At 43.0% G+C, this 27,451-nt stretch overlaps 1 protein-coding gene across 1 annotated transcript; it reads right to left on the bottom strand.

The window, feature by feature from the left end:
* Nucleotides 1-25,401, bottom strand: LOC109402224 (uncharacterized). Its single transcript, XM_062845225.1, has 4 exons — nucleotides 25,220-25,401; nucleotides 4,795-6,903; nucleotides 3,554-4,729; nucleotides 1-3,486 (listed from the first exon to the last, which is right to left on the bottom strand). The coding sequence occupies exons 1-4, from the start codon at nucleotides 25,346-25,348 to the stop codon at nucleotides 1,720-1,722; spliced, it is 5,181 nt and encodes a 1,726-aa protein (XP_062701209.1). The 5' UTR covers nucleotides 25,349-25,401; the 3' UTR covers nucleotides 1-1,719.
* Between the last annotated feature and the right edge of the window lie 2,050 nt (nucleotides 25,402-27,451).

Raw genomic sequence — 27,451 nt, 5'->3', positions numbered from 1 at the left:
ATTTGAGTGTCATGAGAAGAGATAGATACAAACGTGGTAGAAAATGGAATTTCTCAATATTCAAAACGAATAAAACACGTTTTTTTATTATTCTGAAAATAGAAAGGAAATTTATTTCATTATTTTTTGTTCATTGTTTTAAATACTCGTTATAAATCATATGTCGATAATATTAAAATAAACACTATAATAAAAATAAGCATAAAAATAAAGAAATAGCACAAAATGTACACGAAAGTTGTTCACGAGAGGATAAAATCCTCTGCAAATAGAGGAGATTAGACTTCAAATCTCACACGTTGTATAATTGTTGCATTAGGTATAATACTTACGCTTGGTCGTTCGGAATGCTAGTTTCCATTGTCGGGTCTGTCGTGTTTAAGTCATTCTTAAGTAGAACTGTTCATATATAAGCTGGAATGTCGACGAAGTTGGAGTTCGTGTCTTTTATACACTTGATATTAAAACTTAAAACTAACAAGTAAGGTCACTCTATGGATAAAATGCATTAATGGGCAGTATCGGGAATGGTTGTTCGTTAAGTCTCTTAACCGCTAGTAGGTCTATTTACTTACACTAATTGGACGAATTTCTGATTGTCTTATAATACAATTAAAATCTAACTCCGCGAGTCAGAACGAAAAACAAAATTTAAATAAAGATATAAACTCGAGCAAAAAAGTAGATATCACATTCGACAGGAGCACAATCTCTCCCAAGAAAAAAACAGCAACCTAAAAACTTTTCTACCCCATTTCTAACTGTCTGTACACACGTGTAACGTACCACTAAAACGGCGGCAGCGATAGGCCTCTTTTCAAAAGAAGCTTCGCCAGTTTTTTTTTTCAATGATTAAAATCCGCATCAATTTTGCTTTTTTATAAGTTATCCCTAACGAGCGCCCAACAGGCGGTTTCAAACCGCAGGCATAAAATAACCAACTAAAATTAACCGCAAAGTTACAAAAAAAAATGACCTAAGGTTGGATTCACAGCAGTCGGAACATTAAACGGTGGACTGGTGGATCCCCGCTGAAAGGCACGTTTTGTTTTTCCTATAGGCTAACACAAACTAATTTGCACTTCGTTTTTTTTTCGTTGCCGAGACCGAATTTGGGATGTGGGTTCTATAGGGAACATATGTGAAAAAGGCAACAGGGCATATAGGCGAAGCGGTGTTGAGCTGCTGCACACAAACAGAAAGAAAAGCAGGCGACGAAGTGCGAAGTCAAACGAACTGTCAGTCTTGTAAAGCATTTTGTGCGAGAAGATTGCGTTGCTGCTTGTGAGCTGTGTTCGTGCTGCTAGTGTTCGGCCAAACTTTTCACCGCATGCTTCGCTTCCAAAGGTAAGTTCGAATTATTCTAATGTTATTCGAAAATATTCTTTACTTGTTCAATTGTGAAAACTATGCACAATTCGAGTAAATTTTTCAGTTTGGTGAATGTTGTTGTGACGAATAATCGGTAATTAAATCCGACTGAAAGTTCTTCGGCTGATTGAAAGAGGTTTCGACCGTTGGCAGATCGCTATATGTCCTGTTGTATTGTTCACACGTTTCCTATACCCTTCAAATTCCCCACGAAGCAACGCTATTCACGCTGGGCCGGCCCAATTCAGCACAGCTGAGCACACGGTTAAACGCACCTGGAAGTTGCAGTCAACCGTTGCACTCACACTGCACCTGTCCGCACCGCAGCTCCGGGACGGCAGGGTTGCATCACCTCCGCATCGGACCCTGGAAGCGGCTCATGTAGAACTCGCAATCGGTGCAGTACACCGCCGGCAGGATGCAGTGCTTCTTCCGGCAGAGACTGCACTGGACGGCCTTGGCCGAGGCTTTGACGATGGCGTTGCTGTTGTAGGTGGCAATGGCTACCCGGGTGACCGGGAGTCCGACTTGTTGCTGTTGTTGTTGTTGTTGTTGGGGGTCGGTCGGGGGGAGAGTCTGAGGGTTGGAGGATGGGACAGGTTGAGGTGATGGTGGACAATCGGAGCCACCTTTGGTGCCCGGTTCGAAGCTCACCTTCTTTTGTTGGGGCTTCTGTTGTTGCTGCTGTTGGGGTTGGAGGTAGACCTGCTGATGAGGAGGAGACTGCGGTTGTTGCTGTTGGGGCAGGGGGAGATCATGGTAAGGGGAGTCTTGATAGTGAGGCAATGGTACCCTCTGATAGGGCGATGGAAGCTGTTGGGGAGACTGCTGCAGCTGTGGCTGCGTGCTGTAAGTATTGTAAGGGTTAGAATTGGTGCTGTAAGGCATCATGTTCAGCTGCTGTTGTTGTTGCGTGTAGTTGACAGGCATAGGCGGCTTCTGGTAGACATTGGAAGGTTGCTGTGGTTGCTGCGATACCATCAGGGGAGATTGCTGCTGCTGTCTCAGGACGGATCCATTTTGCTGGTGCATCATTGAGGTTAGGTTCTGCCGGATACCTAGCGGTAGAGCTGGATTCGGAGAGCCATTCATGACCATCGTGTTGGTGGTTATGGTTGGTGACGCGGAGACCGTTTGGAAGCCTTGATCCATTGGGCATGGGACGGACATGTACGGAGAACTTCCGTAGCTAGATGGAGCGGATGTTGGTGGAGCTAACCTCATGTCGTAACTGTGTTCGCTACTGCTGTCGTCGAATAGCCGCAACTTCTGTTGTTGTTGTTGCTGCTGCTGCTGTGACTGCTGTTGTAGATATTGCTGCTGTTGCATTGGAGGAGATTGGTAGATTGACGGTTTCGGTATTGAGTTATCATTGAATATCGTCTGCTGTTGTTGTAATTGCTGATTTTTGAACACGGCAGCGTTGCTTGGAATGACTGAGTATTGTTGATAGCTGTCATTGGGCTGCTGTTGCGGCTGAGCTTGATAGTACTGCTGTTGTTGCTGCTGCAGTTGTCGTTGAATCTCCATGTTCTGCTTGTGCATATCTGCAGCCAGTGAGTACTGCCCGCCTGCCGGTGTCTTGATCGGGTGGTACGTAATGCTAGTGGACAACACAGGTTGCGGAGAGTTCTGTCCTTGTCGCTCTTCAGCATCCCCGCTACCGTTGCCAGCCGTCCTCAAGACGCGTTCCAGTATCGGATTCGGAATGAAGTCATCTTCTTCACCATCATCTGCCGTTGCCACCAGTATCACCTGATCGCAGAACGACACGCTCTTCTTCTTTGTCCTCTTATTGAGTGCATTCGCAACAGTGTTGCTATTAGTAGAATTGTTCAACGTTTGCTGCACCACCTGATTCAGCATCTCGACCTCTCGAATCTCTTCTTGAATCTGAGACTGGGCAATATCATACCTTGGCTTGGGCAGTATTTTGTACGCCGCTCTGCAGTCAACTTCATCCACTCCATCTTGTGCGTTGGAACTGCTGCTGGCGACGGTATCCGACGACAGCGTGCTCGTCAATGGTTGTTTCGCCTTCTGATCCGTCAGGAGACCACTCATGCCCGTTCGTACGTTGGGCGGTGGTGGTTGCTGTGCTGGCTGCGGCAGTGTCTGTAACGAAATAAATTGAATGTGTAAGCAACGGCTGCCGGCGAATAAGATCATCAATACAACTCACCTGTTTAGTGACTCCATTTAGTAGCTCCTGACTTGGATAGGGACGTATCGTCGGCGCAGCCACCACGCTTGGCTGCTGCGTCGGTTGTAGCTGCGGCGCCTGAGACGGTTGTTGCGTCTGCTGCGCCGGCATTGGTGCCATCTTGATCTGCTCGAATCTGGACGCCAAATCGCGTACGCTTCGCTGATCGTTGCTTGGCTGCTGCTGGTGCATCATACTTTGCTGCTGTTGTTGCTGTGCTTGTGGTTGATTCTGTTGCTGTTGCTGCTGCTTCAGTGCGATCTGCTTGGCTTGCAGTTCCTTCAGCCAGATCTCCGAACGGGTCGTCTCGTTCAGGATCTCGGAAGCGCTGATGGGGTTGTTGGCGTTGTTGTTCTGTTGTTGCTGCTGCTGCTGCTGTTGTTGCTGTTCGCGCAACTTGTTCATCATCAGCTGGTGCTGTTTGGCTTGTAGCTGTGCCAGGATGCTTGTTGTGTTCTGAACGTGGTACTGTTGTGGATGAATTGGCTGCGTACTCTTTCCCTGCTGTTGCTGAAGACTTTGAATTTCGCTTAGCTGTTCGTTAAGTGGTTCAAAGTCGATCGCCGGTGGCGGCGGAGGGAAATCTTCGCTGGCCTGACGCGAATGGCACGTGGTCGACGGCGGGCTTGGATACGGTGGCAGCTCCATTTGGGTGGGGCCGTTGCTATTGCTGCTGGGTGCGCTATTGTATTTGACAATCGAGTCAACTTCATCGACTGAAGCTGATGATGAGTAGGGCTGCTGATCTTGCGGTTTCATAGGGGACTGTTCCTGGTGGACCACGGCACAGGTCGTAATTATTGTCTGGCAGGAGTCTTCGCTCATGCTGGTGTTCGAGCTCATGGTTGAGAGATTGGAGAGGTTTGCCTTGTGATACGGTTCCAGCGGAGAAGCCGGTGGATGACTTTCCTGGAACTCCAGGTGACGGAGATTGGCACCATTCAGGGGTAGTTTCTGCACTTGCAGCATTTGCTGAGTTTGCTGCTGTTGTTGTTGTTGTTGCTGCTGCTGCTGAAGTTGTTGAGCAGTCAAGGATGATCCCACCCGTACGGGCGGTGGCGGTGGCACTTTCGGGATTGTGAGAGTTTTGCCGCTTCCATGGAAGCTTTTGCGCATCAGCTTACTTCGCTCCAGATTCGGGTTGGTGTTGGATACCTGAAAAAAGAAACATTCGTTGCATGGAACATCGCGTCTTCTCGCTCAATCTCTAAAGAACTTACCTGATAGTCGAAGTGTCCTTCAGACAGATACCCGCTGTTAGCTGCATCCTTGGCTAGACTCAGTCCAACCGTGCTGTCATCGATCGACACCATCTGCTTGATCGGTGGGATAATACCTCCGGCAGGCTCATCCGCTGCACCCGCTCCTTCCGTCAAATCGGGCATCGATCGGTTCTTCCGCCGGATCAGCCCACCCATCAGCAGCTTCCGCCTAATCTTGTGCTGCTTCTTTCCCGCCTTGGCGTCCTTGTCCTTCTTGTCGGTTTCCTTCTCCTCCTTGTGCTTCTTGAGAGTATCCTTCGCATTCACCAACGATGCATCCGCTAGCTGGAAGTCCCGATTGATCTTGTTGCGATCCTCACTGCGGCTGCGCTTCTCCTTGGAGTCCTTACTCCGCCCGAACAGCGATCGGCTTTCCCGTTCGGGTTTCACATCAACCGTGCCCTGAATCACTTCCTCGATGTTCTCGGCTTCGACCAACTTCAGCGTTACCTTCTTCTTCGGCAGTGTCGCGTAGATCTCGATGCTCTTGGACGGCGAGCTTCGCGTCAGAGTTGAACTTCCCGACTCGTGCAACATCTCCTTGCTGTTTTGACGTCCGCTACTCAGCAGTTTCTCCTTGCTGTTTTGTCTTCGGTGAGCGATTCCACCAGTGCCGATCCCGGCCAGATTGTAAGCCAATTGCTGGTGTTGTTGCTGTTGCTCTTTGATGATCTCGCCGCCCTTTTCGATGAGGATCCGCCGGTGCAGGGATCGAGCCCGCATGACGCAGGTATTGTGCTTCATCCGGGCGAAGGTCATCGTGTGCGGATTGCTGTACGGAGCATCCATGGCGGCGCGGGCTTTGCTTGCAGCCGCGTTGCACAGCACTAGGGCCGTTTCCAGATCGTGGGCTTCCTCGAGGATGCGGGATTTTTCTAGCAGTTGATCGGCCTCCATGCAGAGCTTCTCGCAGTCGCCGCTGAGCACGACGGATTCGGGGATCTTGGCTAGGTGCATGTTGTTGCCGTTGATCGGGTGCTTCGGAGGGAAGGAATCGGTTGACGAGAGCGAGTAGGAATCGTAGCCGGCGTCGTAGAATTGTCCCTGGCGCGTGGGGCTGGCGGGTACGCTGCCGTTGCGTTTGCCGACTAGGTAGAGGTAAGGGTTGTCCAGGGTGGTGGAGGATGAGGAGGAGGCCGAGTTGCGATCGCCGCTCCAGTTGCCGGAGTCTCGGCGACGCGGCTGGTTGAGGTGATCCGGGATGGAGAGACCGTCGGGGGAGGAGGAGGAGGTGGATGATGAGGGGGGCGATACCTGACCGGATTCGGCGCTGAGACTTCGATGGAGATTCATGGGTTGTTTGCGCATTTGAGCGTTGAGGGCGTTCTTGGAGATGTATCCACCTTGATCGGACTTGTCAGTGTCCTGTTGCTGCTGAAAGATCTTATCTTGGATGACGGAGAGGTTCTGGTACTGTTGAGCGTTGAGGACGTTTTGGACGGCCTTGCGGCTAATGTAGCTTTCCTTCTCTTCGTTGGGGAAGATCTTGCTCTGGATGACACTCAGGTTTTGGTAGTCGCAGACGGAGACCGCTCGATTTGGGGTTGGCGTAATGGCTCTGCGGTTCTGTGAACCGATCGGAGCCTTTTCGGGGCTGGGAGTCACCGCTCTCCGGTGTTGAGCTTGTTGCATTGCGGCAAGCTCCTGGGCGGTGACCTGCTGTGGTTGAGGCTGCGGCTGCGGCAGTGCGTAGAGCAGAAGCAGCGGTTGGTAGCGTCCTCGGGAGCACTTGTCCACCACGCCTTCCCAGTTGGGGCCGACCTCTTTGACGTTGGCATCGTCGAAGTACACCCAGACGCGCAGCTTGGTGTGGAAGAAGAAGGTCGTGTAGTGTTTGCCGTAGTAGGACACCACTCCGACCAGTTCGTGGTTGACGGTCTGAGCCCACCGTTGATCGGACACCTGGTGGAAGACGTCGCACAGGCGAAGCGAAGTTCCGACGGCTTTTAGGACGGAGTGCACCTGATCGGCGGCCGGACGTTCCGAGTCCCAAACCACACCGATCGAGACGACATCTGGACGGTTAAGCAAGGCACGTCGGATTCCGATCTTGGCTCCGCAGGCATTCTGTTGGACGGAGAAGGAAAAAGACAATTACGTTAGGGTGATTTTTTCTGAGAAAGCCTGCCTAGTCGCATTAAATGCCGCAGTCGCAGTGAAAGTTGTCGCGCTAGAGACCGGTCGCACATTATAGATGTAAAAACCGCCTCTGGACTCCGCCGCCATGCGGTTGCAAGATTATTCTAATGAGCGTAGAGTGCGCGGGCTCCGTACGCCAGCCGCCGTGTCCAATAAGGCATAACGAGTTCGGCTTGCAGTTGTCGCCACTGCAGGTAATTACAAGTGCAACCGCACCCACATCGCGGAGTCAATACGATGAGTAGTACCTCGCCTATACCAAGTAGTGAATAAATAAAGTCATGTCACCCAAGCGAACTGCAACCGCTATCGGCTAAACTAGGTTAGGGTTGGTTTTCATTCATAGATATCGCAGAAAACTAGTTTTTCTAGCGATACCTGCGCGCAAACGACAACCGTGTTCTTCGTCGTTTTTTTTTTGTGGTTTTCTTCGCGTTAGTCGATTAACGATCGCAGAAAATTATAGAAATAAATATGTGACCGCAATTGATTAATTCAGCCAGCCCTTCTTGCACGTGGAGCAAATTTGTGCAACAAATTCATGCGGAACCCGAGACCAATTGAACAACAAATTAAGTCTTCTACCAATAGGGTCCTAAAATGAAAAATATTTCCCCGGTTTTGCTGCATAACACGAAAGAGCATGCTTTTCTGATCTCAATGGTAATTTTTCCATACTTAAACAATAACAGAATAGTTAATAAACTTGAAAATAAAATAATGATGAGCAGGTCTTGTTTGACAGTCGAGGTCAACCTTGACGTAACGAAAGTGAAACGGCGGGTTGCAGAAGACACCACATTGGCTCACTTTTGACAATAAATGTTCCTGTTTGACATACACGGTAAACAAAATTTACCCAAAATTTAGTGCTAAACAAGGAGTGTTGCAAAAATTATTAAAATTTTTGAAAATATATTTTATGGGCTTTACCTAATAGGAATACTTAAAAAATGAGTAAACATGTCGTTTTAATCAATGCTTGATCGAATTATGCAGAAATTGAGATAGGCCTTTAGGAGCCTATTGACCACTAATAATGATTGGCCATCGCATCGTCGTCATGCGAGATAAATGCCGTCCCGAAAACAAAGCAAACGCGGTGTGATTGCAGCTCGCTCGGCGAAACAATTCGGTTCCTGAAACAAAGCAACCGCTGGATGCATGCTCTGGCCTGAAGTTTGACGTTTGACATGCATGTAAACAGCGTCTCCGATGAAAATGAGACACATTGATTAGTTTGTAACTTTTTAGCGTGTAGGTAACAGGTGGTGAAGTTTTCACTGAAACTAGCTAAGAGTGTAATCCCAACTAACAGTCGCCAGCCGCAAACAAGCATGCATGCTGAATTGTTGCTGTATAATAGTAATTATAGCTGAACTAAAATTATGCTGTACACATTACTGTACAAATGCGTTTTCAAGTGAAAAAGTAGCCAATGTTCAACTTTTCGTATTGGTATAAACAATGATAATTTAAATCACTCTTCAAGCGTTTAATAATATTTTTATTCGACGCGCAGTAATTCCTTTACAACATAGTTTAACAATACTTTTTTCTGCTTCTTGTTAAGTTCATGTAAAAATTAGGACATGTTTCTGTATAATGTGTTTTTCACAAGTCAAATAAGCGCTTTCGTTTCATCATACTTCGACTCAGAGTACATGATGAAAAACACGTGTTTTTTACCGAACAACAGCTGAATTAATCTGTTGTTCAGTCGTTAACCATAATGTTGTGCTAATTCACCACTGCTGTATAGGAGTCAGAGTCTGATCATTATTAAACCACGGGAAGTTTATGTTTTGGTTTGAGCGCTGCAATTCACCATCTCTAGGATGGCGCAGATAGGAAGGCATGCGGCTGGCAATCGACGGGTCTCGAGTTCGAATCTGGATTTAGGTAAATTTATATGTAGTTATTATTTCATAATATTTGTTCACAGCATTCCAATTATAAGCTCTCGTGGAAATTGAAAAATTTTGCATTTTTTTTATTTTTAATCATTTTTGCTAAAGCTGAATAACAGCTTTACTATGTATTTGTAAAACGATTTAACAACAAACATTTCAGTTGGTACACAACACTATGCTTTAAAGTTTCTCCAAATTTGTGTGAACAAAACCCGAACAAAGGTTGTGTCTGAAAAATATCCAAATGTTATTCAGCATCATGCTGAATCAATTCGTCGTAAAGGTGCTTGTAAAATGAGTGATTGTTAGTTGGGATGTTTACGTTTTACAGGATTTCATCACAATCTGTCAAGTGGTTAAAGAGATGGCATCGAAACAAGAGCAGATCCGTCAAAAAGTTGGGTGCATCTTTGTGGAAAATCAAACTGCGTCCTACAGAAAGATCGAGAAACATCTGGGTTTGCATCGCTCGGCGGTTTTCCGGAGACCAGACGATCCAGTGTCGGTCAAACAGCGGCAGAGCAAATATCGACGACAAATGGTTTAGTGAAGGTAAGGAAAGTGTTGAATATATATTCAAAAACGTGCTGATTTTGAAGAAACAGTGGGAAAAAGTCTCAATAGAAGTTGGGGATCGGTGTCAAGGGCAAAGTACAAGCATTTGGCAATGAAGAGGAGATTCTATAAACAAATGAAGCAGAAATTTTGGGCGACCATTTTTGTGTCTCATTTTTTTCGTCAACAGTCTGGATATGGCGGGCGCATTCTACGTAACCACCACCTCGCGCGCATCTAGTTGGCCTTGACGGAATGAATTATTTTATACTAGATTTTGTACTGTCAGCTGGCTGAGCTCGTTCCATTCCCGCCAGTACCCGACTGAATTATGACATGTTTTGGATGATTAATCGCATGAGGATTACATTTTTGCATAGATGGCAAAATATTATTATGCCCACTTGAAGCAACGACGTGCAAAACTTCCTTTTAAGTCAGCCAAAACAATCAACCGAGCGACCGGAGTGCATGGCATGGCAGCACGTAGGTATGCAAAGCAACGGACTTCAGCCCCCAGCTCAGCTCAACGATGAAGTGTGAATAACAGCAAAAAATCGCCGAGGAAGAAACAATCATTTTCGTTAATTCGACACTGATTCTTCATTGGGGCCTAACTGACATTTTCGATTTCTCTTCATCGATCCTCTCTTTGTGTTATTACGGAAAGTGTATTAAATTTTCCAAAGATTTTTTGGTTGAAATGCGAAGACGACGACTACATCTTGCTCTAGAAACAAAAAGAATAATGATTTTGTTTGTTTTGATCAAGTTATTAGCGAAAGAGAGAGTCGACGAAGAGAAATCGATCAAATCAGTTAGGCCCTTATGAAAAATCATTGTCGAATTACTCCTCGACGAGCGCAGGCATCATCGCAGCATCGATCGCAGTAGGCCTCTCACTTTGATTTCTGCTTGGCGCAAACAGCATCTTGAAGAATGGCCTGGCCATAAAACTCGGATACCGTCAAATGGGGTAACTTGCAACACTTTTCGACTTTGAAGCAATATCATTGAAAATCTAAACATTTCAAACATCCTGTGAAGCATCGTGTACGCTAATTACCCCGAGTAGAATACTATGCAGCACTTGGTTTACCAAAATTCGTTGCCACCTAATCAGGAGGTGCGAAATACATGCTTGTTGCAAGTTTCCCCATCTGTGGGGTAACTTGCAACATAGGACATGAAGCTAAGTTAGCTATCATTAAACATCACTAACATTCTAGTATTTAGTCGTATTGTAAATGTTTGATGTTATGCATGAAACATACCATGAAAAGATGTAAACTAACCAATTAACATATAATTTTTCATGAAAGGATTGATAGTTATTGCAAGAGAGAGTATATCGTTTAGCAACAGGTCTCACGTCCCTCAAACACAAAATATATATGATTCTCGTGACTTAGCACTCATTACAAAATGTCAACAATGATTATTGTCATTTCTTGAAAAGGTAGAGTGAGTCATCTTCAAGTAGATTTCAGTTTGAAGTGGTGTTTGGCAATTTCAGCTAAATTAACATGATTGAAACACACCTATTCTACTTTTAAAATTTCAAACTCGCTAATTTGGGTATTAAACTGAAATAATTTACTCCATCTAGGTTCGGAATTGATATTGGTGATTGCTTTACAGCGTTCATAAACAAAAACATGATGAAACTTGAATAAAACTTCAAAATTTGGTATTTCCTAACAATGTTTGAAGGTCACGTGCAAAACAATTAAAAAATGAATTGTCATTTGAAAATGAACGCGTTACGTAATCAATAAATGATCCATTTCGGTTATTTATGTCAAGTATATCGTGAAATGAAGATAAATAATAGAAGGTTTCGTCAAATTCAACTGTTGCAAGTTACCCCATAGTGGTTGTCGAATATAATAATGATTTTTTGCATTACTTAGTCGATAAGTTTATCAAACTTTTATCGTTTAGCTAAGCTTACTATTAGGTACCCTAACTACAAGCAAGGTCATCAGACTTATCGCACTTACCATAAGGGAGAGGTCAAGCACGATTTTCATACTTGTTTTTATGGCATAAAATGAGCAATCCGTTTTAACAGTGTAGCTAAACCATAAACAAAGAAACAAAGCTAATTTTTATACTAAATCGATCTTTGATACAAATAATCTCTATAACCGAAATAGTAGGGTATAATAGTTTTCAGTATTATTAGAAAATGCTTCACATTTAGTGTATGTCATCGTGTTGCAAGTTACACCGCTGTTGCAAGTAACCCCGTTTGACGGTACTCAGAATCGAAGTCGCATAGCTCTTTTTGATTGTACGAGAGAACGGGGCTCTTCGAAACTTCGAAGTCCAATCAAATTGCTCCGGCATCCCAATATCCCAAACGTCCCCTACGCTAATTTACCCATAATGTACAATACCGAGCGACGCCACAATGACATCCACAAGACAGACGTGGATTTCAATAAAACCATATTGGTATGCAATTAGCCGGACGAGCAGCGTACCGATTTGGCCGTCAGCGAGTGCAAAGTTCGAGATCGACCACTTTCGTCTTGCTTGCGCCGCGCCGGGCTCTTCCGCTACAGCAGCGCTCCGCCACCATCCACCAAGCTTCCACCGCTGCGATGGATGACTGTGTTGACGGAAAGAAACATCCAGCGCAGGCTGAAAATATCCGCATTGGCAAAGCGAGCGCGCGCGCGTCAATGTTTCAATGTCGAATGGGATCGTCGTGTGAGCGAAAGAGAAAGAGATAGGTCTTGATCGAGGGTCTGACGACAAAGGGTACAAAGTGAGGTGAGGGTACTTCACAAAAGTTATAGGACGACGAAGACGTAAAAGGTTTATGTGCGACATCCTCTCTTGGATTATTGGTTCTTGTGCCTTTTGCCATCTGGGGGGACCTCCGCTGGTTGAGTAATCGAAGGTGTCGAGACCGTCAGGATAAAAGGGGTGCTTTACCGCCAAGAAGGTGGATGGACAGAAGTAAATCTGGATGGCTTTCAGGTTACGTGCAACGAGAAAAATCTATGAAACTGTAGATGTTCACAGAAGGAATACCACAGATTACATCCCGTGTAACCTTAAGTTGCGCTCCACGTGACAAATTGCACAGTGTCCTGGTAAAGTTCTGAAAGGATGAGGATTTATTTCAGACACAGTAAAGCTCAAAGGAGCATCCCAAGCAGCTGTTTAAGGTACTGTTAGGAACTTTCAAGCTGCTTATACGCATTTCCCGACTCTTATGTGAACTTACAAGTTCGGATAACTACTTAAGGCTACTTAGCAACGTCCAAGTACCCTCTTAGTATTCGAACTTCTGATCATTTGGGTGGCAGAATTCCCGGATCGTGTAGAAAACATCGAGCTTCCCGTCGAAACATTACAGATCAAGGAAACAATTGCAATACAAGAAATACGAGAGCAGTTCTATCGCTTCAGCAGAACAATTTAAAGTTGGCAATACTTGTTGTAGAGAATGAGATAGGCTGCAATAATATTGATGTTAAGATTGGTTCATTTGAAAACTTTAGTAGGCGATGATTTTCAGGAGGAAAAAATATTAGTTTTGTGACGGAACTTGTAGAAGACGGACAAAAACGCAATGATTAAAAATTTAGTTATGTAAAAAAAACGTCTTACTTTATCTCACTGAAAAGCTCCTGAACTTCCATTCAACAATACCACATTGGGTCACGACATGGCGCATGTGCTCCCAGGAATGGAAAAATATCAAGAATTTCGCGGTGTACAAGCGGACCAGATTCAATGTAAGGACAAGCCCCACAAGAAAATTCCCTCGCCTTCCGGTTGTCGTCAAGTCAAGTCTGGTCCCCGTCCCTGTCCTGTCCTGTCAAGTCAAGGTTCAAGTGTCCCTGCTCCGTCCCTGGTCACTTCTAGAAGTTCGAGTCCTGTCGCTGTTCGCCAAGCCCGCCCCTGTCCGGTGTTCGTTTCCATCCTTCCAACGATCACCCGTCGGTCCCGAGTCGTGGATCAAGCCGTTGTCCTGCGTGGTCGCTGATTTTATGCATCCGATCGTCATTTGTCGGAAATCAAGCGGATGGAACAAGACGGAAGCCACGAGATTGATCGACAGCAAAAGATATCGCGGACTAGATTCAATGTGAGGACACGCTCCACACCAGCGACACCAAACTGGTAGAAAGTGTCCGGTATGACCATTACGAAAAGATCAGCGTAAGTTATACACGTAAAACAGCGGTGATTATGTATCCGAGAATTTACCAACTGTGACTTGGAAGAGGTTACTGATAACGTATGTTGAAATCTTTGAATTGTACTAAGTGCAAATCTTTCTCATATTTTGTTAAAGTTTTTTTTTTCATGTTTCTTATTTTTTACGATACTTTTCTATGCCAAATTTGATTGATATTTCGGAAATGCACATGTGTGTTTAAAAAGTATTGAAAAGCGTTGAGTGGTTTGGTTGAAAAAAAGTATTTTGGATTCAATGACGAATTAATATTTTGATAATTAATCAAACTGAAATATGATTCAGAGCTTGATTCAAAGCTAGTTTTTTTTCTTAGTGTGAGAATGACTACTATGCAATTACATTTATTGCATTTTTTTTTATTCGTTGATAGACTTTCGCGCAAATCTTCGAAGAGAAAAAATAAATACTCACACGTCAGTATGCATGCCAGTTAGCAGCTGAACGAACCAGGCATTCATTGCACCAACCGAGAGTGTGCGTTCAATGCTGTTTTCGTTAGCGGTGGCAAAACCCAATCTAAGGGAAAAGCGGATGGAGAATATTTTGGTGGGACAAAATTTTCCGCGTGTGAGTCTATTACGGGGTAAAATCCGCAATAACATAGAGTTAAAATGACGAAGTTTAAATGACATTTAGGTAAATAGCCTAACTTTTCAATTAATTTGTGCATAATTTTTTTGAAGTAGATACGAAAATATACGTGTACAGTAACTGCTAAGCCGAATACAGTTCCTAGCTGAATAGGTGTTGAATCGCTAATAATCAATGAGTTATGTTTTACAAAAAAGATCATATTTAGATTGTTTTACTCGAAGTATTATAAAAATTGCGTTATAAATTTTTGAAGTTTTCGATTGTACTTATTGAATGTGTACGTTATTTGTGGAGGCTGTTTTGGCTGGTTTGGAAAATAATTTAAGATTCAAGCGGTTATTCACAATAACAAACGCTATTGAATGAATTGAAATTTAAAAGTTTACATCAGGTGAACACAAGAAAAAAGTGAAAGGTCAAAAAATAAAATGAAATTTTTGCAATCATAACTATCAGCTCTTAATACTTATGAAAATCATGAAATATGAATTGTACTGAAATGTAAGTTTTTATTATATACAGGGGATGGCCAAAATGTTTGGGATAGGCAACTTTTTTTCTCCTACAAAAAAATTCAACATGCTATAACTTTTCATAGAGTGCATCAAAAAATCTCAAATTTTGACTGTTTGTCAACCTATTATATGTGCATCATTGGTACAAATTTGGACTCGATTGATTAATTTTTCGCGAAGTTAGAACCGTTCGGGTAAAACACTATTATTTAGACAACTAATTTTTGAACTGTCATATCTCGGAAACCAGTGAACCGAATTGAATGAATTTTTTAACGTTTATCAACAATATATTGATACTTAATACGACGTTATAAAATATAATATTTTCTCACGGCGAATTAAGTTATACCGGATTGAATTTTTTGCCAATATAGAAGAAAATAAGTCAAATTTACAATACCACACAAAAATTACTAAATGTGTTCTTCTTTCAATCTAAATAGGCTCTAATATATCTGATTAGAGATAACTTGAGAACAGAAGTGGAAAATCTTTGGATATCAACACTAAAATTTATTGACATTGATGTAAAAAAATTACATTTTTTCGAGAAAAATCCGAAAAGTGTCAATCCATGATATTTTTTTTCAACGTTTAAAAAGTACCCATGTTTTAATAGTTTGTGAAGCATTTACATATTGTCAGTGTACGTTCAAAATTTCATTCAATTCGGTTCACTGGTTTCCGAGATATGACAGCTCAAAAATGAGTTGTTTGAAAAATAATGTTTTACCCGAACGGTTCTTACTTTGCGAAATCTTAATCAATCGAGCCCAAATTTGGACCAATGATGCACACATAATAGGTTGACAAACAGTCAAAATTTGAGATTTTTTGATGCGCTCTATGAAAAGTTATAGCTTGTTGAAGTTTTTTGTGAGAGAAAAAAAAGTTGCCTATCCCAAACATTTTGGCCATCCCCTGTAGTTTCAAGTGGCTACAGGTTGAAGAGTTGAAGGTTGAGGAACAGTTTCAAAGAATTGTAGATGTAGTATTCTGAGCCGTGTAGTGGTGCAGTAACAGTAACAATTGATCAATGGTTTAATCTCGCGAGATTTTTTTTATTAGTGCATTTGTGATACTCATAATAAAAATGTATCATACACCGACGATAGTATTTATAATTATACCATTCTGTGTATCATCAAGAAAGAGAATGGCAATTTTTGATTGAATGTCTGTCTTGATTCCAACCGGATAGACAATATTTAAGAACTGTGATTGGATTGGTTGATGAGTAGCATTTTGGACTCATTGAAGAATTAATAATATACCATTTGTGTAGTACAGTCGGAATTCGCACGTTGAGCCACAACCTTCGATTCGTTAGTTGGGTGAAGTGACAGCAGCACAAGGGGTCTGCGCATTGTTTTTTTTTAATCATGTTCAAGTTGAAAGTAAAAAGTAAAATTTTGTAAATTTTCAATTTGTTTCACATTACGTGCATATGAGCATTTAGATACATATATGACCAATGCGAGAAATAATTATCTTCATCATATAACTACTATTCTGTACGTCAAGTGAGTAAACCGGCATCTAATTTAGTGAGCTTTCGTGCAAGATTTATTAAGAAGTTCTGTGGATTCATTTTGCACGCAAAAAGATTATTCATACTATTGTTCGTTCTGAATAGCTGAACTTTTATTGAAATTGATTGTAATTGCACAAACGTGCTGCTTTATATATATTATTTTCTACTACCGCTGCATTGTTCGATATAATCTTTCAATTTATTTGTGCAAACAAATATTAAACGCAAAAACGAAGTTATTCGTGCATAGGAACTGACAATGTCAAATGGAGTTTCTAGCTGATTAGATGTTGAATCGGTAAAATCAGTAAATTTAATATTATTTGTATCTTTGCTAACAAATTAGTTGCGCATTGAAAACATGTAAAAATGTTCTTAATCTGACCTTGTTTTTTACGTTGCATTTAAGTATTGAATTGGACGTTTGATTCGAACAGTACAACATTCGAAATTCTTGTATTGAAATTTTATGACTTGTTCAAGTCTGTCGGTAACTCGAGCTATAAATTGAACAACGGATTCATAAAGAGAAACCTCTGAGTTGGTTGATTAGTAGAATTCTGGCCTCAATAAAGGATGTATCGAAAACCTCTGAGCTGGTTGCACTAAGTATTTTGGTCACAACTTGAACGCAATAACGGATTCATAGAATAACCTCTGAGTTGGTTAGTATGTCAGTTTTTGAACTCAACCTCTGTGTTGGTTGATAAGTTCGATCCTGACTTCTATGAAATGCGAAAACCTCTGAGTGGGTTAGCAAGTCGCATCTTGGACTCAATAACGGATTCATAGCGCAACCTCTGGGTTGGTTGATTGTTAGAATCCTGGCCTCAATAGAGGATGCGCCGAAAACCTCTGAGTTGGTTAGTAAGCCGCATCTTGGACTCAATAACGGATTCATAAAATGACCTCTGAGTTGGTTGATTAGTAGAATCCTGGCCTCAATGAAGAATGCATTGAAAACCTCTGAGTTGGTTAGTAAGTTGCATCTTGGACTCAAAAAAACGGATTCATAGCGCAATCTCTGAGTTGGTTGATTTGTAGAATCCTGGCCTCAATGAAGGATGCATTGGATCCTTTACCCTGGTTAGTAAGTTGCATCTTGGACTCAATAACCCTGCTGGTTGAACTGGCAAACCAAAAGGTGGAGCATAGGTAATCGCCTGATGAACGGGAACGAAGGCTAAACAGGAAAACAGGTTTGATGATAACGAAAAAAGTAGCAACCGATGAAAAGTTAAGGCACCGACGAAGTTAAGGTACGAACAATGGCGCGTTATTGAATTCGGAAGCTTAAAACCATCACAGAAACTGGATATATCAAGATTTCTTTCAAGAATGCTGTATACCGAAGACTTTTTCAGTATATGTTAATGGCGTTCAGTATAAGTATATAAATACGACTTGTATGAACAACAGTTTTTTTTCCTTTATTTTGTACTCCAAATTGTTCTAACATGGGCTTTTTTTTCTAGTGCAGAAGCCGATGACTGGACACATCATAATGAATGTACCATGGAAAAGGTTCTAAAAAGTTTTTCAATATATATATGAGCTGATGTCATAAGTAAAAGTTTTTATTGCTTGCTTCTGGGCGAATTCAAAACATGAAAGAAAATCAAGAAATTCAAATTTTTACTTATATTTGAAATGTATTGTAACTATTTAGGCTAAGAGTAGACAAGAGAATCAATGTAGATATTGAGAATAATAGTGATGAATGCTAGAAAATTCAATGTAGGAAAGTAACTATTAGGGTGAAACAAAGTGTGCAGTTTTCCTTTAATAATTAATGATTAGTAGAATTCTGTACTCAATAAAGGATGCATTTGAACCTCTGGTTAGTAAGTCGCATCTAGGACTCCATAATTCTTTAGGTTGGCGTATGGCAAACCAAAAGGCGGCGGACAAGTAATCGTCAGATGAACAGAAACGGAGGTCGAACTGGACGTACGTTGAATTCGGAAGCATAAAATCATCGCAGTCGGGGCCCGTGGCGCAGTGGTCCACACGTTCGCTTCATAAGCGGATGGTCATGGGTTCGAACCCAGCCCCGGCACTTGCAATTTTTCGTCAGTTGCTCTTCCCCCCGAGAGCAGCTGGCACCTGCCTCTTTTCGGAGCATATAATATAGCTCTAACGGACCCGGAATTTGGATATCGGCGAACCGCAACTCATAATGGACGACCCCCAATTGGACTGGAAAAGGAACAGCAGCCAACCAGCAGCATCATCGTGCTCATCATTCTACCGTGGACAGGGTAGAAAAGTTGAAGCAGCACAAGGCACCAGTTCGATACAGTTGAAATAGAATAGAATACATATAGGCGCTGTACAAAAGTGTAAGTGCAGCGTCCAATTGGAATTGCTCACGTAGTGCCCAAGTGGACAAAAGAGCTGTAAATTAGGTTAAGTGATTAAGAATAAAAAAAAAAAATCATCGCAGGAACTATCAAACTTGCTTCAAGAATGCTGTTTTGCCAACTTGAAACAGTAGCTTTCAACGATTTCAAAACTCTTTGTAAACTAGGAACATTGGAGAGAAGCCATGGTGTTTGCGTCCTGCTGAATTTTGGGCTGGACGGATAGCTTTGCCATGGACAATGAGAGACTACGTTGGCACAGGAGCTCAGTAGATCCGGGGCCGTATCTTGGATGTCGCTGTCCTGAGTGTCACGATACGAACAACACTACACTGTCCTCTCCGGGAAGAAAGGAGCTTGACGCGTTTCCCCAGCGGCCAATATGTTGGTACTCTGGGTAACATTGTTCACAATGAGGAAATTCCTTTGCGTAAAGACATCTATATCGACGGGATCCTCTGGTATTGGCGGCGTCAGGGGGCGAGAATTGAGGTACAATTTCTGGAGCTTCTCGTAGACGAGGTTGATGTTGCTGAAGCAACTGAATTCACTGAACTGATCGCAGCCTCCCAGAGGCGCCCAAGTTTAGTGCTCTAAGCGGAATGACCTTCCAGGAGACATCTTTTTCTGGCGATCAACGGCTTTTACCTCCAACATGCGGTAGACTCTGTTGAGCGCATGCGAAGCATCTTTAAAGGTAGTGGCGTTGTCGGAATGGAGTTCTACGATTCTTGACGGCGGGCTACGATCCAACGGAGAGCAGTTAGAAACGCAGGAATTGGCAAGTCGTCCATGGACTTGGACGTGGACGTCGACTTGTTTGAAAAGCAGACCGGCCTGGCCACGTAAACTTTGGTCGAGTCACGGAGGAGAACGTGCCTCAGGAGCTGACCTACTGGTAGGGCTACGGATTCGAACTGCTGACATTACGTAGAATAGTCCACAGTCGTCGATCCCGCACACGGAAAACGTACGCATTGGTAAAACTCGCGAGACCGACAGATCGGCTGTGCTCTGCTGGACTAGAGTGAGCTTGGATTGGAAACATGTGTGGTATTGGTGGAAGACGGACTTGACGAGGTTGATGCCACCAAGGATGCAGAACTTCTGGCATAGAGTGGCCAGACAGGAGTTGCGGACCTGCATGCAGTAGACATACATGTGCGAGTTGTGGTAGAAGCATTAGATACAGATAGAAGTTACAGAATTTAGAGGTCGAACCTCTGAGAATACAATGGAAATAGTTTCGTCTGGTAAGATTTTGATTCGGAATAGTGATATACGTCCCTTGGGAATAAGCGACCCTTGTGAGTTTGTAACTTCTGTAGGTTATGGGCCCAGGATCCAGGCGAAATTGGTGAAATACTTCGTGAGAGACATGTATGGCCACGACCAGTTCACAAACAGAGTACAATTAAATGTTCTCTTCCAGGAGATCTCTTATGAACTCCTCTATAAAATATTCAAAGAATTTCTCCCAAAATTTCCTAAAATTCTCCAAAAAACTTCTCCTGGAATTCTCCAAAGATTCCTGCTGTATTTCTTCAAGGAACTCCTTTTGACATATTCAAAGAATTTCTCCTGACATTTGAATGAAATTACTCCAGAAATTGCTAAGGAATTGTCCGCGAAAGGGCATTTCTCCTGGAATTCTTACGAAATTTCTTCCGGAATTTCCAAGACATTTCTCCATAAAATTCTCGTGGTCTTCACAAGGAATTTCTGCTCGAAAATTCCATGGAAATTCTCAAGGAACTTCTCCGGAGTATCTCCTGAACATCATTCTGGAATTCCTCCTGAAATTCCCCAAGAATTTCTGCTCGATCTCCTAAGGGATTCATCCTGGAATTCACGAGAAATTGCTCCTGGAATGCCCAGGGAATTCCTTCGGAATTTCCCAAGGAATTCTGTCTGGAATTTCCAAGGAATTCTGTCTGGAATTCCGTCTGTAATTCCCGAGGAATTCCGTCTAGAATTCGCGAGGAATTCCGTCTGGAATTCGCGAGGAATTCCGTCTTGAATTCGCGAGGAATTCCGTCTGGAATTCCCGAGGAGTTCCGTCTGGAATTCACAAGGAATTCCGTCTGGAATTCCCAAGGAATTCCGTCTGGAATTCCCAAGGAATTCCGTCTGGAATTCCCAAGGAATTCCATCTGAAATTCCCAAGAAATTTCGTCTGGAATTCCCAAGGAATTTCGTCTGGAATTCCCAAGGACTTCCGTCTGGAATTCGCAAGGAGTTCTCAAGAAATTATATCTGAATTTCCCAAGGGGTTCCGTCTGGAACTCCCAAGGAATTCCACCTGGAATTCCCAAGAAATTTCGTCTGGAATCCCCAAGGAATTCACCAAGGAATTGCTCTTAGATGATTAAGAAGTTTTTCCACAAATGCCTCATGTTCCTCAATGTTCCTTGAGGGCTATCTCTTGGAGTTCTTTCCAGGATTTTTTTCGAGATATTTTTAAACGTTCCGGATTTCTCAAGATTACTCCGGAAGGTTTCCAGTGATTCTTAATGGAGGTTTTCTCGAGCTTACTTCCAATAGTTTCTCACAGGATTATCCCATTAACTTCTCCTGGAACTTTTTCCTGATGTTTTACGAAATTTCTCTCGAAGTTTATCGCGGAACCTCTGCGGTGGTTTTGTCCAGCATTACTTTCAGAGCTCTTCCAGGGATTTCCATCAGTTTCTTTTCTGACATGGCATGGATTTCTTTCGTAGCTTCTCCCTGGTATTCTTTCAGGTTTTTTTTTGTAGTACGAAGGTTTTTCTTTCATCTGTATTAGCGAGATTTTAAGCCCAGTTAGGCTAGTTCACCTCGGGACCCCGTTTTTGCCTCTCTTCCAAAGAGAGAACACACATTTTGTGAGTTTGTCGGGAGTTGGATTCGATCCCTGGTCCTCGGCGTGATAGTCATGTTCTGAGCCATCACACCAGCTCCGTTTCACGGAGTTCGAAGGATTTCAGGGGTTGCAGAGGGTTTCAGTGGGTTTTGAGGCCGTTTCTGGATGTTTCAGAAGGGTTTGTTGAGTTCCAGGGAGCTTCAATGAGTCTGAAGGGCATTTCAGGTGGTCTTAAGAGGCAGGGGGTCCAAAGTAATTTCACGGTGTTTCAAGGAAGATACAGGTGCTCTCAGGGACGCTTTGGGAGTTCTCATGGGGATTCAAGAGACCTTCAGGATGCTTCCAGGGATCTCAGGGGCGTTTCAAAGAGGTTTCAGGAAGAATCAGAGAGATGCAGGGTTGTTTCAAGGGACCTCGGTAGTATTCAGGGGGTCTCAAGGGCGTTGTAAGTATTAGAAGTATTCATAGGAGTTTCTAAGAAGTTTCAGGTGAGCTCAGAGGGATTTCTGTGATGTTTCAGAGGAGTCTCAGAGGCGTATCAGGGGTCCCAAGGGGTTCTAGAGGGCCTCAAAAGTGCTTCAGGAAGATTCAAATGAGTCTAAGTGGCACTTCAGGGAGTTCGCAGGGACGTTTTCTAGAATTTCAGAGGTGTTTCGTCCACGTACGACCATGGTGCTTCCTAAATCTTTCTAAAACACTCCTTAATACTCCTTAATCTTTTGAAACACCTCTAAAAGGACTTCAAATTCTCAAAAATTAATCTCAACCACACACCTCTTCCCCTCAACCCGTCTGAAATTCTCCTCGATGTCCCTGAAGCATACCTTAACTCTCCTTTGGCATTAGTCATTTTTGACCCAAACCGTACACTACGTCAGCGAGCTGTTCCATACGGGATGCTAAAAGGAACCACCTCGTCAAGGCCTCATAAATTTCTTTAAGTTTCAGTAAAAATCCCGGAAGCAATGCAATATTAAGAACCCTAATAAACGAACACCATACATGGACCGTACTGTAAACGGTTCAACAATACCACATACTGTTCAAATTGTATCCCGAATGGGTGGGTTAGCACATCTTATGGTTATCGTTTATGCGGGAAGCCCTGACTAGCATTTGTAGAGGAATTTCGGGTAGACCTCCCAGTCCCAGCAGAACCCTGAACGAATCTTTGAAGAATATCTCATTCTCTTCAGTTTGCAATGCTTACATATATGTGGGTGTCGCAATTTTTCAAAAACTTCCAAACTTCCAGAATAATAATACTGGATTTCCATCAATATGTACCAGGGCTGTTGGAGCCATGTATTCCTGTAGGTTGTCGCATAATACATAGTGTCAAAGCGTACAAATTTACCTCCGACCACGTCTCCCAATTAGGTGCGAGACTGAGTGATGGTGCAACGGGATTACTGACTGTCCGTCCACGAGGACAACGATTACTCACAATAAGTGCACACAAATGTAACCAATGGATGATTCTGAGTAAAATATGCGCCATTGCATTGGTCGATGACCTTCAATCTCCCTCACAGTCTGTTTTGCAATCACCAACCAAAATCCTGAGTTGTGCTTTCGGACACGAACTTATCGCCAATGCGTAGAAGTCCTATAGGCTAGCCCGAATGAAACGATATTATACAGTAAATATACAGTTTATCGTCTCCTTATCATTTGTGTGGATTAAAAAATTACGATGCAACGAATCATACCGATGATAACAGTTATCATTTTGCGGAATTTGCATGATAGACCGAATGGGTTGTTAAGTATCGTCACCATATAAATAATGGTAAAACATTTTCGGAATGATTTACTCTATAGTCTGTATAGCATCAGCTTCATGATACAGTAAAATAGAAGAAGCAAAACTGAAATGTTTCACCAAATCCTCCTGTCCACATTTGCCAGATTCTGTCAACTCTATATACTATTTAATGAAGTGATGCTTAGGCTGTGATTAGAAACTTAGACGATTGCGTTGAGCTAAGAAATTAGAAGGACGCTGCTGGAAATTTTTCCAGGATTTTTGCTATGAAATATCTTGAAAAAATCATCTGCAAGTTGTTTCAAGTTAAATTTTAAGAAAATTGTGTTATTAAAACTGTTCATGTATCATTAGCTGAATCATTACCATTTGTGCTATAATACATAGAAAGTGCTACACAATCAAATTTATTAGTCTTTATTATTCAAACATAAATTTATGGTCGATCACTCGTATCATCATTATCACATGAAGAGTTGTTTCATAGTATTAACGATACCACAAATAGTATTTTTCTATTCGGCATAGCCCGTTCATTGGTAGGGGTCCTCATTAGCTCATTACGCGCTGCGGCGGCGAGCCGCTCCGTTGACATTGAACGACGCAGGTCAGGATCGGTGGCAGTGGCGACGCTGACGGCGGTGCGTGCGTTCAATATCAACATTCATCTAAATATCCTAAACGAAACGTCGTCGTCAGCAGGCAACGCTGAACAACGGTGGATTATTTACTAGTAGGTACAGAATACAGATAGCGAATGTTTCGCAGTTGGCCATGATTTCGAAATTGTTTAGCACCCGTCAACGCGCGCGCGCGAGCGAATGCCTACTGCGCCAATCTACATGCGCGCCGTCGCGTAAGTATGCTTTGATCTAGATTCGGACGTGTGTGCCTTTTTATGCTTTGCACAGAGCCCATTTGAAACCAGGGGGATGACGAAGGGCCAGAATCATCTACCCAGCATTCAATGAGCCTCTGCACGAATCTGGCGTACTGCTCACTCCCACAGAAAATTTGAAAACAGTTCGCACAGTAAAATTCAAATGTGACTTTTACTGTGCGCGGTGTTTTCAAATTTTCTGTGGGAGTGAGCAGGACAGGGCCAATTCGTACAGAGGCTCATTCAACATGGCGTCCAATGTTTTGTTTTGATTGCTTAATTCATGGAAAAAATGCGCTGGAAACATCGACGCTGCTTCGCTGCCTCATATAATATCGTGCAAAGTGATAAAGAAAGAGAAACAATCATCAAAAACAACGATTTCGTTTAAAATGTGTAATTTCTGAAATAAGCACTAGCAACACACGAGACACACACCCGAAAATCAGGAGCAAGGTAGGGTAAACCGACCAGAAAGTGGGTACCAAAACGCGCCGTACCAAAAATGATGTTGGGTGGAGCGGCGATGTACCGAGTTTGACAGCCGTGTCACCCCACTGTTTGAAACTAAAACAACTAATAGGTAATGGGACCACTGCGCTGTACGGTGGCACTCCTTCTTAAATAGAGAAACCTGTTGCGACGACGACGCTGCAGCCACAGCTCCAGAACAAGTCTTTTGCTTTAGATTTATTGAATGGATACGAGGGGTCTATTAGCGATCGAAGGTCTCTACAACTGCGCAACTAGTTGGGAGTGTGGATACAGTAGACGTTCGATAAATGGCATGGATCCATCTGCGAATCATTCTAGCACATTAGGTATTTTGTATTATCGGTCAAAATCAGCCTGTAAATGTCCTGTTTAGCTAGATAACATAGCTGGTTTGCAAGGCACTCACTAGTTCCTTGACATCTGTCAGCCGTCATAAATTTTGACAAATCTAACATTCAAAGTTGCAGTTGTCGAACGCGTACCATAACCTAACGAGTAATCCATCTACTATGTCCAAGAGGGCGGAACCCCAGCCCCTCAGAAAAAGAGGTAACACTTACCGGACAGTCCCGAATGTCGCCCATGTTGCCGGCGTTGCGCAGCAGCTGGCCAAAGGTGATTGGCTGTTGGTTGGCCGCCGACAGGTTACTCTGGGAGGTGAGGGCCGACGCGGACACGTAATGTACCATCTGTAAAGAGAAAGAGAAGGAAGAAATAGCGAATCAATAACCTGGGCGCGGATAAAATCGAGGCGCTCGAGAAAATCGAGAGTGGAAAACCCGACCTCGCCGCGGACCGTCGTGGTCCCGATCGAGGCGAGGAATGTGCATTAGATAAGAATACCCGCGCGTAGCCGGATCGATCGATCGATCCGTCGATCGGTCGATCGATTGGGTTATCGGTTTTTGGGATATGTTGGTCAGGTGCTTACGGGTTTCGATTGGCGTTCTCGGTCGAGTGACCGTTATTAATTGCTCGGCGCGCGCGCCTCGGAGTCTTGTTACCTTTCGTATGCAGATTTTGTTTACGTGTGAAACAATGCGGTTTGGAGTTTTCTCGAAACTATGTGCCGCGGTGGGGATTTAACAGTAACAGGTTTACTGCAATACGGGGTTGCGGTAATAATTGATGACTGATGTAACAAGAGAGAAGCTTTCAGCCAACTAACAGAACTGATAGCGAACACACAGTTCGAACTGTTAAGAGAAAGCAGTTTTCCGAATATAATGGAAATGGATGTGAGAAGTGACCGCTTCGGAAAAAGCCTTTAAGTGTCCGAATGTCTTTGAACAAAAAAATGGCGCTAAGGTGTAAATTTTAACTGCTTACAACTACAGTTGGAATTCGTTATATGTTGTTATATACGAGCTCCTCTAACCAATTTTACAGATGTTTCTTCCAGATTTCCAGAGTCTTTCAGATGTGCATGCGGAAATTATTCCAGAAGCTCCTTCAGGAAATTACTACGAGAATTTTCAAGGAGATTCTCCAGGACTTTTTTTTTATCTGTATTAACGAGATTTTAGGCCTAGGCTAGTTCATCTCGGGACCCATGCTTTACTTCCCTTCCGAAGGAAGAACTCACCTTTTGTGATTTGTCGGGAGTGGGATTCGATCCCAGGTCCTCGGCCATCTCCAGGACTTCTTGCAGAAGTTGGAATGGAAATTTCTTTTGAAAGTTCTATCGAAGTCCTCTTAGAAGTTCTTTTCGTAATTCCCAAGAACGTTCCTCCGAGATTTTCCCAAAATTCTTTCAATAGTCCTTCTGAACACTTTTGCAAAAATTCTTCTTCAAAAGTTCTTCTAAAACTTTCATCATTCTTCCGGAAGTTCCTTCGTGAGTTCTTTGAGAAGTTCATTCTGAAGTTCTTCCAGAAATCCTTTGAGGAGGTATTTAAGAATTTTCTCTGAGACTTCTTCCACGAATTCCTCTAGAAGTTCTTCTTGTTCCAAAAATTCTTTCAGATGTTCCACCGGGAGACCTTCAGAAGCGATTGTCATAATTCTTCCAGCCATTCTATTAAAAAAAATTCAGATCGTTGGTCATAGCCTTACAAAAATTCTCTAAAATACTTGTCAGGTATTCGTCTGGGGGAATGTTCGCAGGTGTTCTTCAAAAAATTCGGTTAGAAGTTCCTCCAGATATTTATTCTCCATTTATTCTCCAGAAAGGTCTTCCAGGGCTTCCGAGGAATATTTTTGAGGAGCTACCCCAGTACCTTTCCTGGGAGTTTGCCAGAAATTATTCCAGCAATATGACCATAAATTTATGCTGAAGTTCCTCGAAGAGTTTTCGCAAGAGTTTCTCGAGTAGTTCTTCCAGGAGTTTCCCCGAGAGTTTTTAAGGAGTTCTCTCAGGATTGCGCCAGGAATTCCCCCTAGAAACCCTTTGAGAATTTTTTCAAACAATTCCTCCAGGACCTTTTCAAAGATTCCTTTCAGGACTTTTATTTCAGAAATTCTTAAATTCGATTATATTTGATCGGAAAATTTTTGCGCAATTTCAATAAGCTCCATAAATGCATTGAAATATTCTACTTGCAATTAGGATATCTTCAGTAGTTTTAACCCACGAGCGATCGCGCTGTTGTATTTTGTACAACACGTTGAAAAAATCTCGCTTTTTGTACTCAGCATTAGCGTGGTGCTGACGCAGGTAGTCAACCGCGCGAGTTACGGAAGGTTAAAAGGGGTTTCTTCAATTGGAAAAGGCATGAATTTCTTCATTTCAACATATTTTCCCTATAATTCTCCAAGAAAACTCCTCGCCAAATCTTTCAGAAATTTCTCAA

This window comes from Aedes albopictus, chromosome 1, assembly GCF_035046485.1.
Source record: "Aedes albopictus strain Foshan chromosome 1, AalbF5, whole genome shotgun sequence".
NCBI lineage: Eukaryota > Metazoa > Arthropoda > Insecta > Diptera > Culicidae > Aedes > Aedes albopictus.
Note: the sequence above shows the minus strand (reverse complement) of the source record. Positions and strands in the feature narration are given on the sequence as shown.

Excerpts from the sequence above, each read along its gene's own strand:
- LOC109402224 (XM_062845225.1), bottom strand. The coding sequence starts at position 25,348 with ATGGTACATTACGTGTCCGCGTCGGCCCTCACCTCCCAGAGTAACCTG. Across the intron at positions 6,904-25,219 it reads GCGACATTCGGGACTGTCCG|AATGCCTGCGGAGCCAAGAT; the intron begins GTAAGTGTTACC and ends TCCGTCCAACAG. Across the intron at positions 3,487-3,553 it reads TAAATGGAGTCACTAAACAG|ACACTGCCGCAGCCAGCACA; the intron begins GTGAGTTGTATT and ends ATTTCGTTACAG.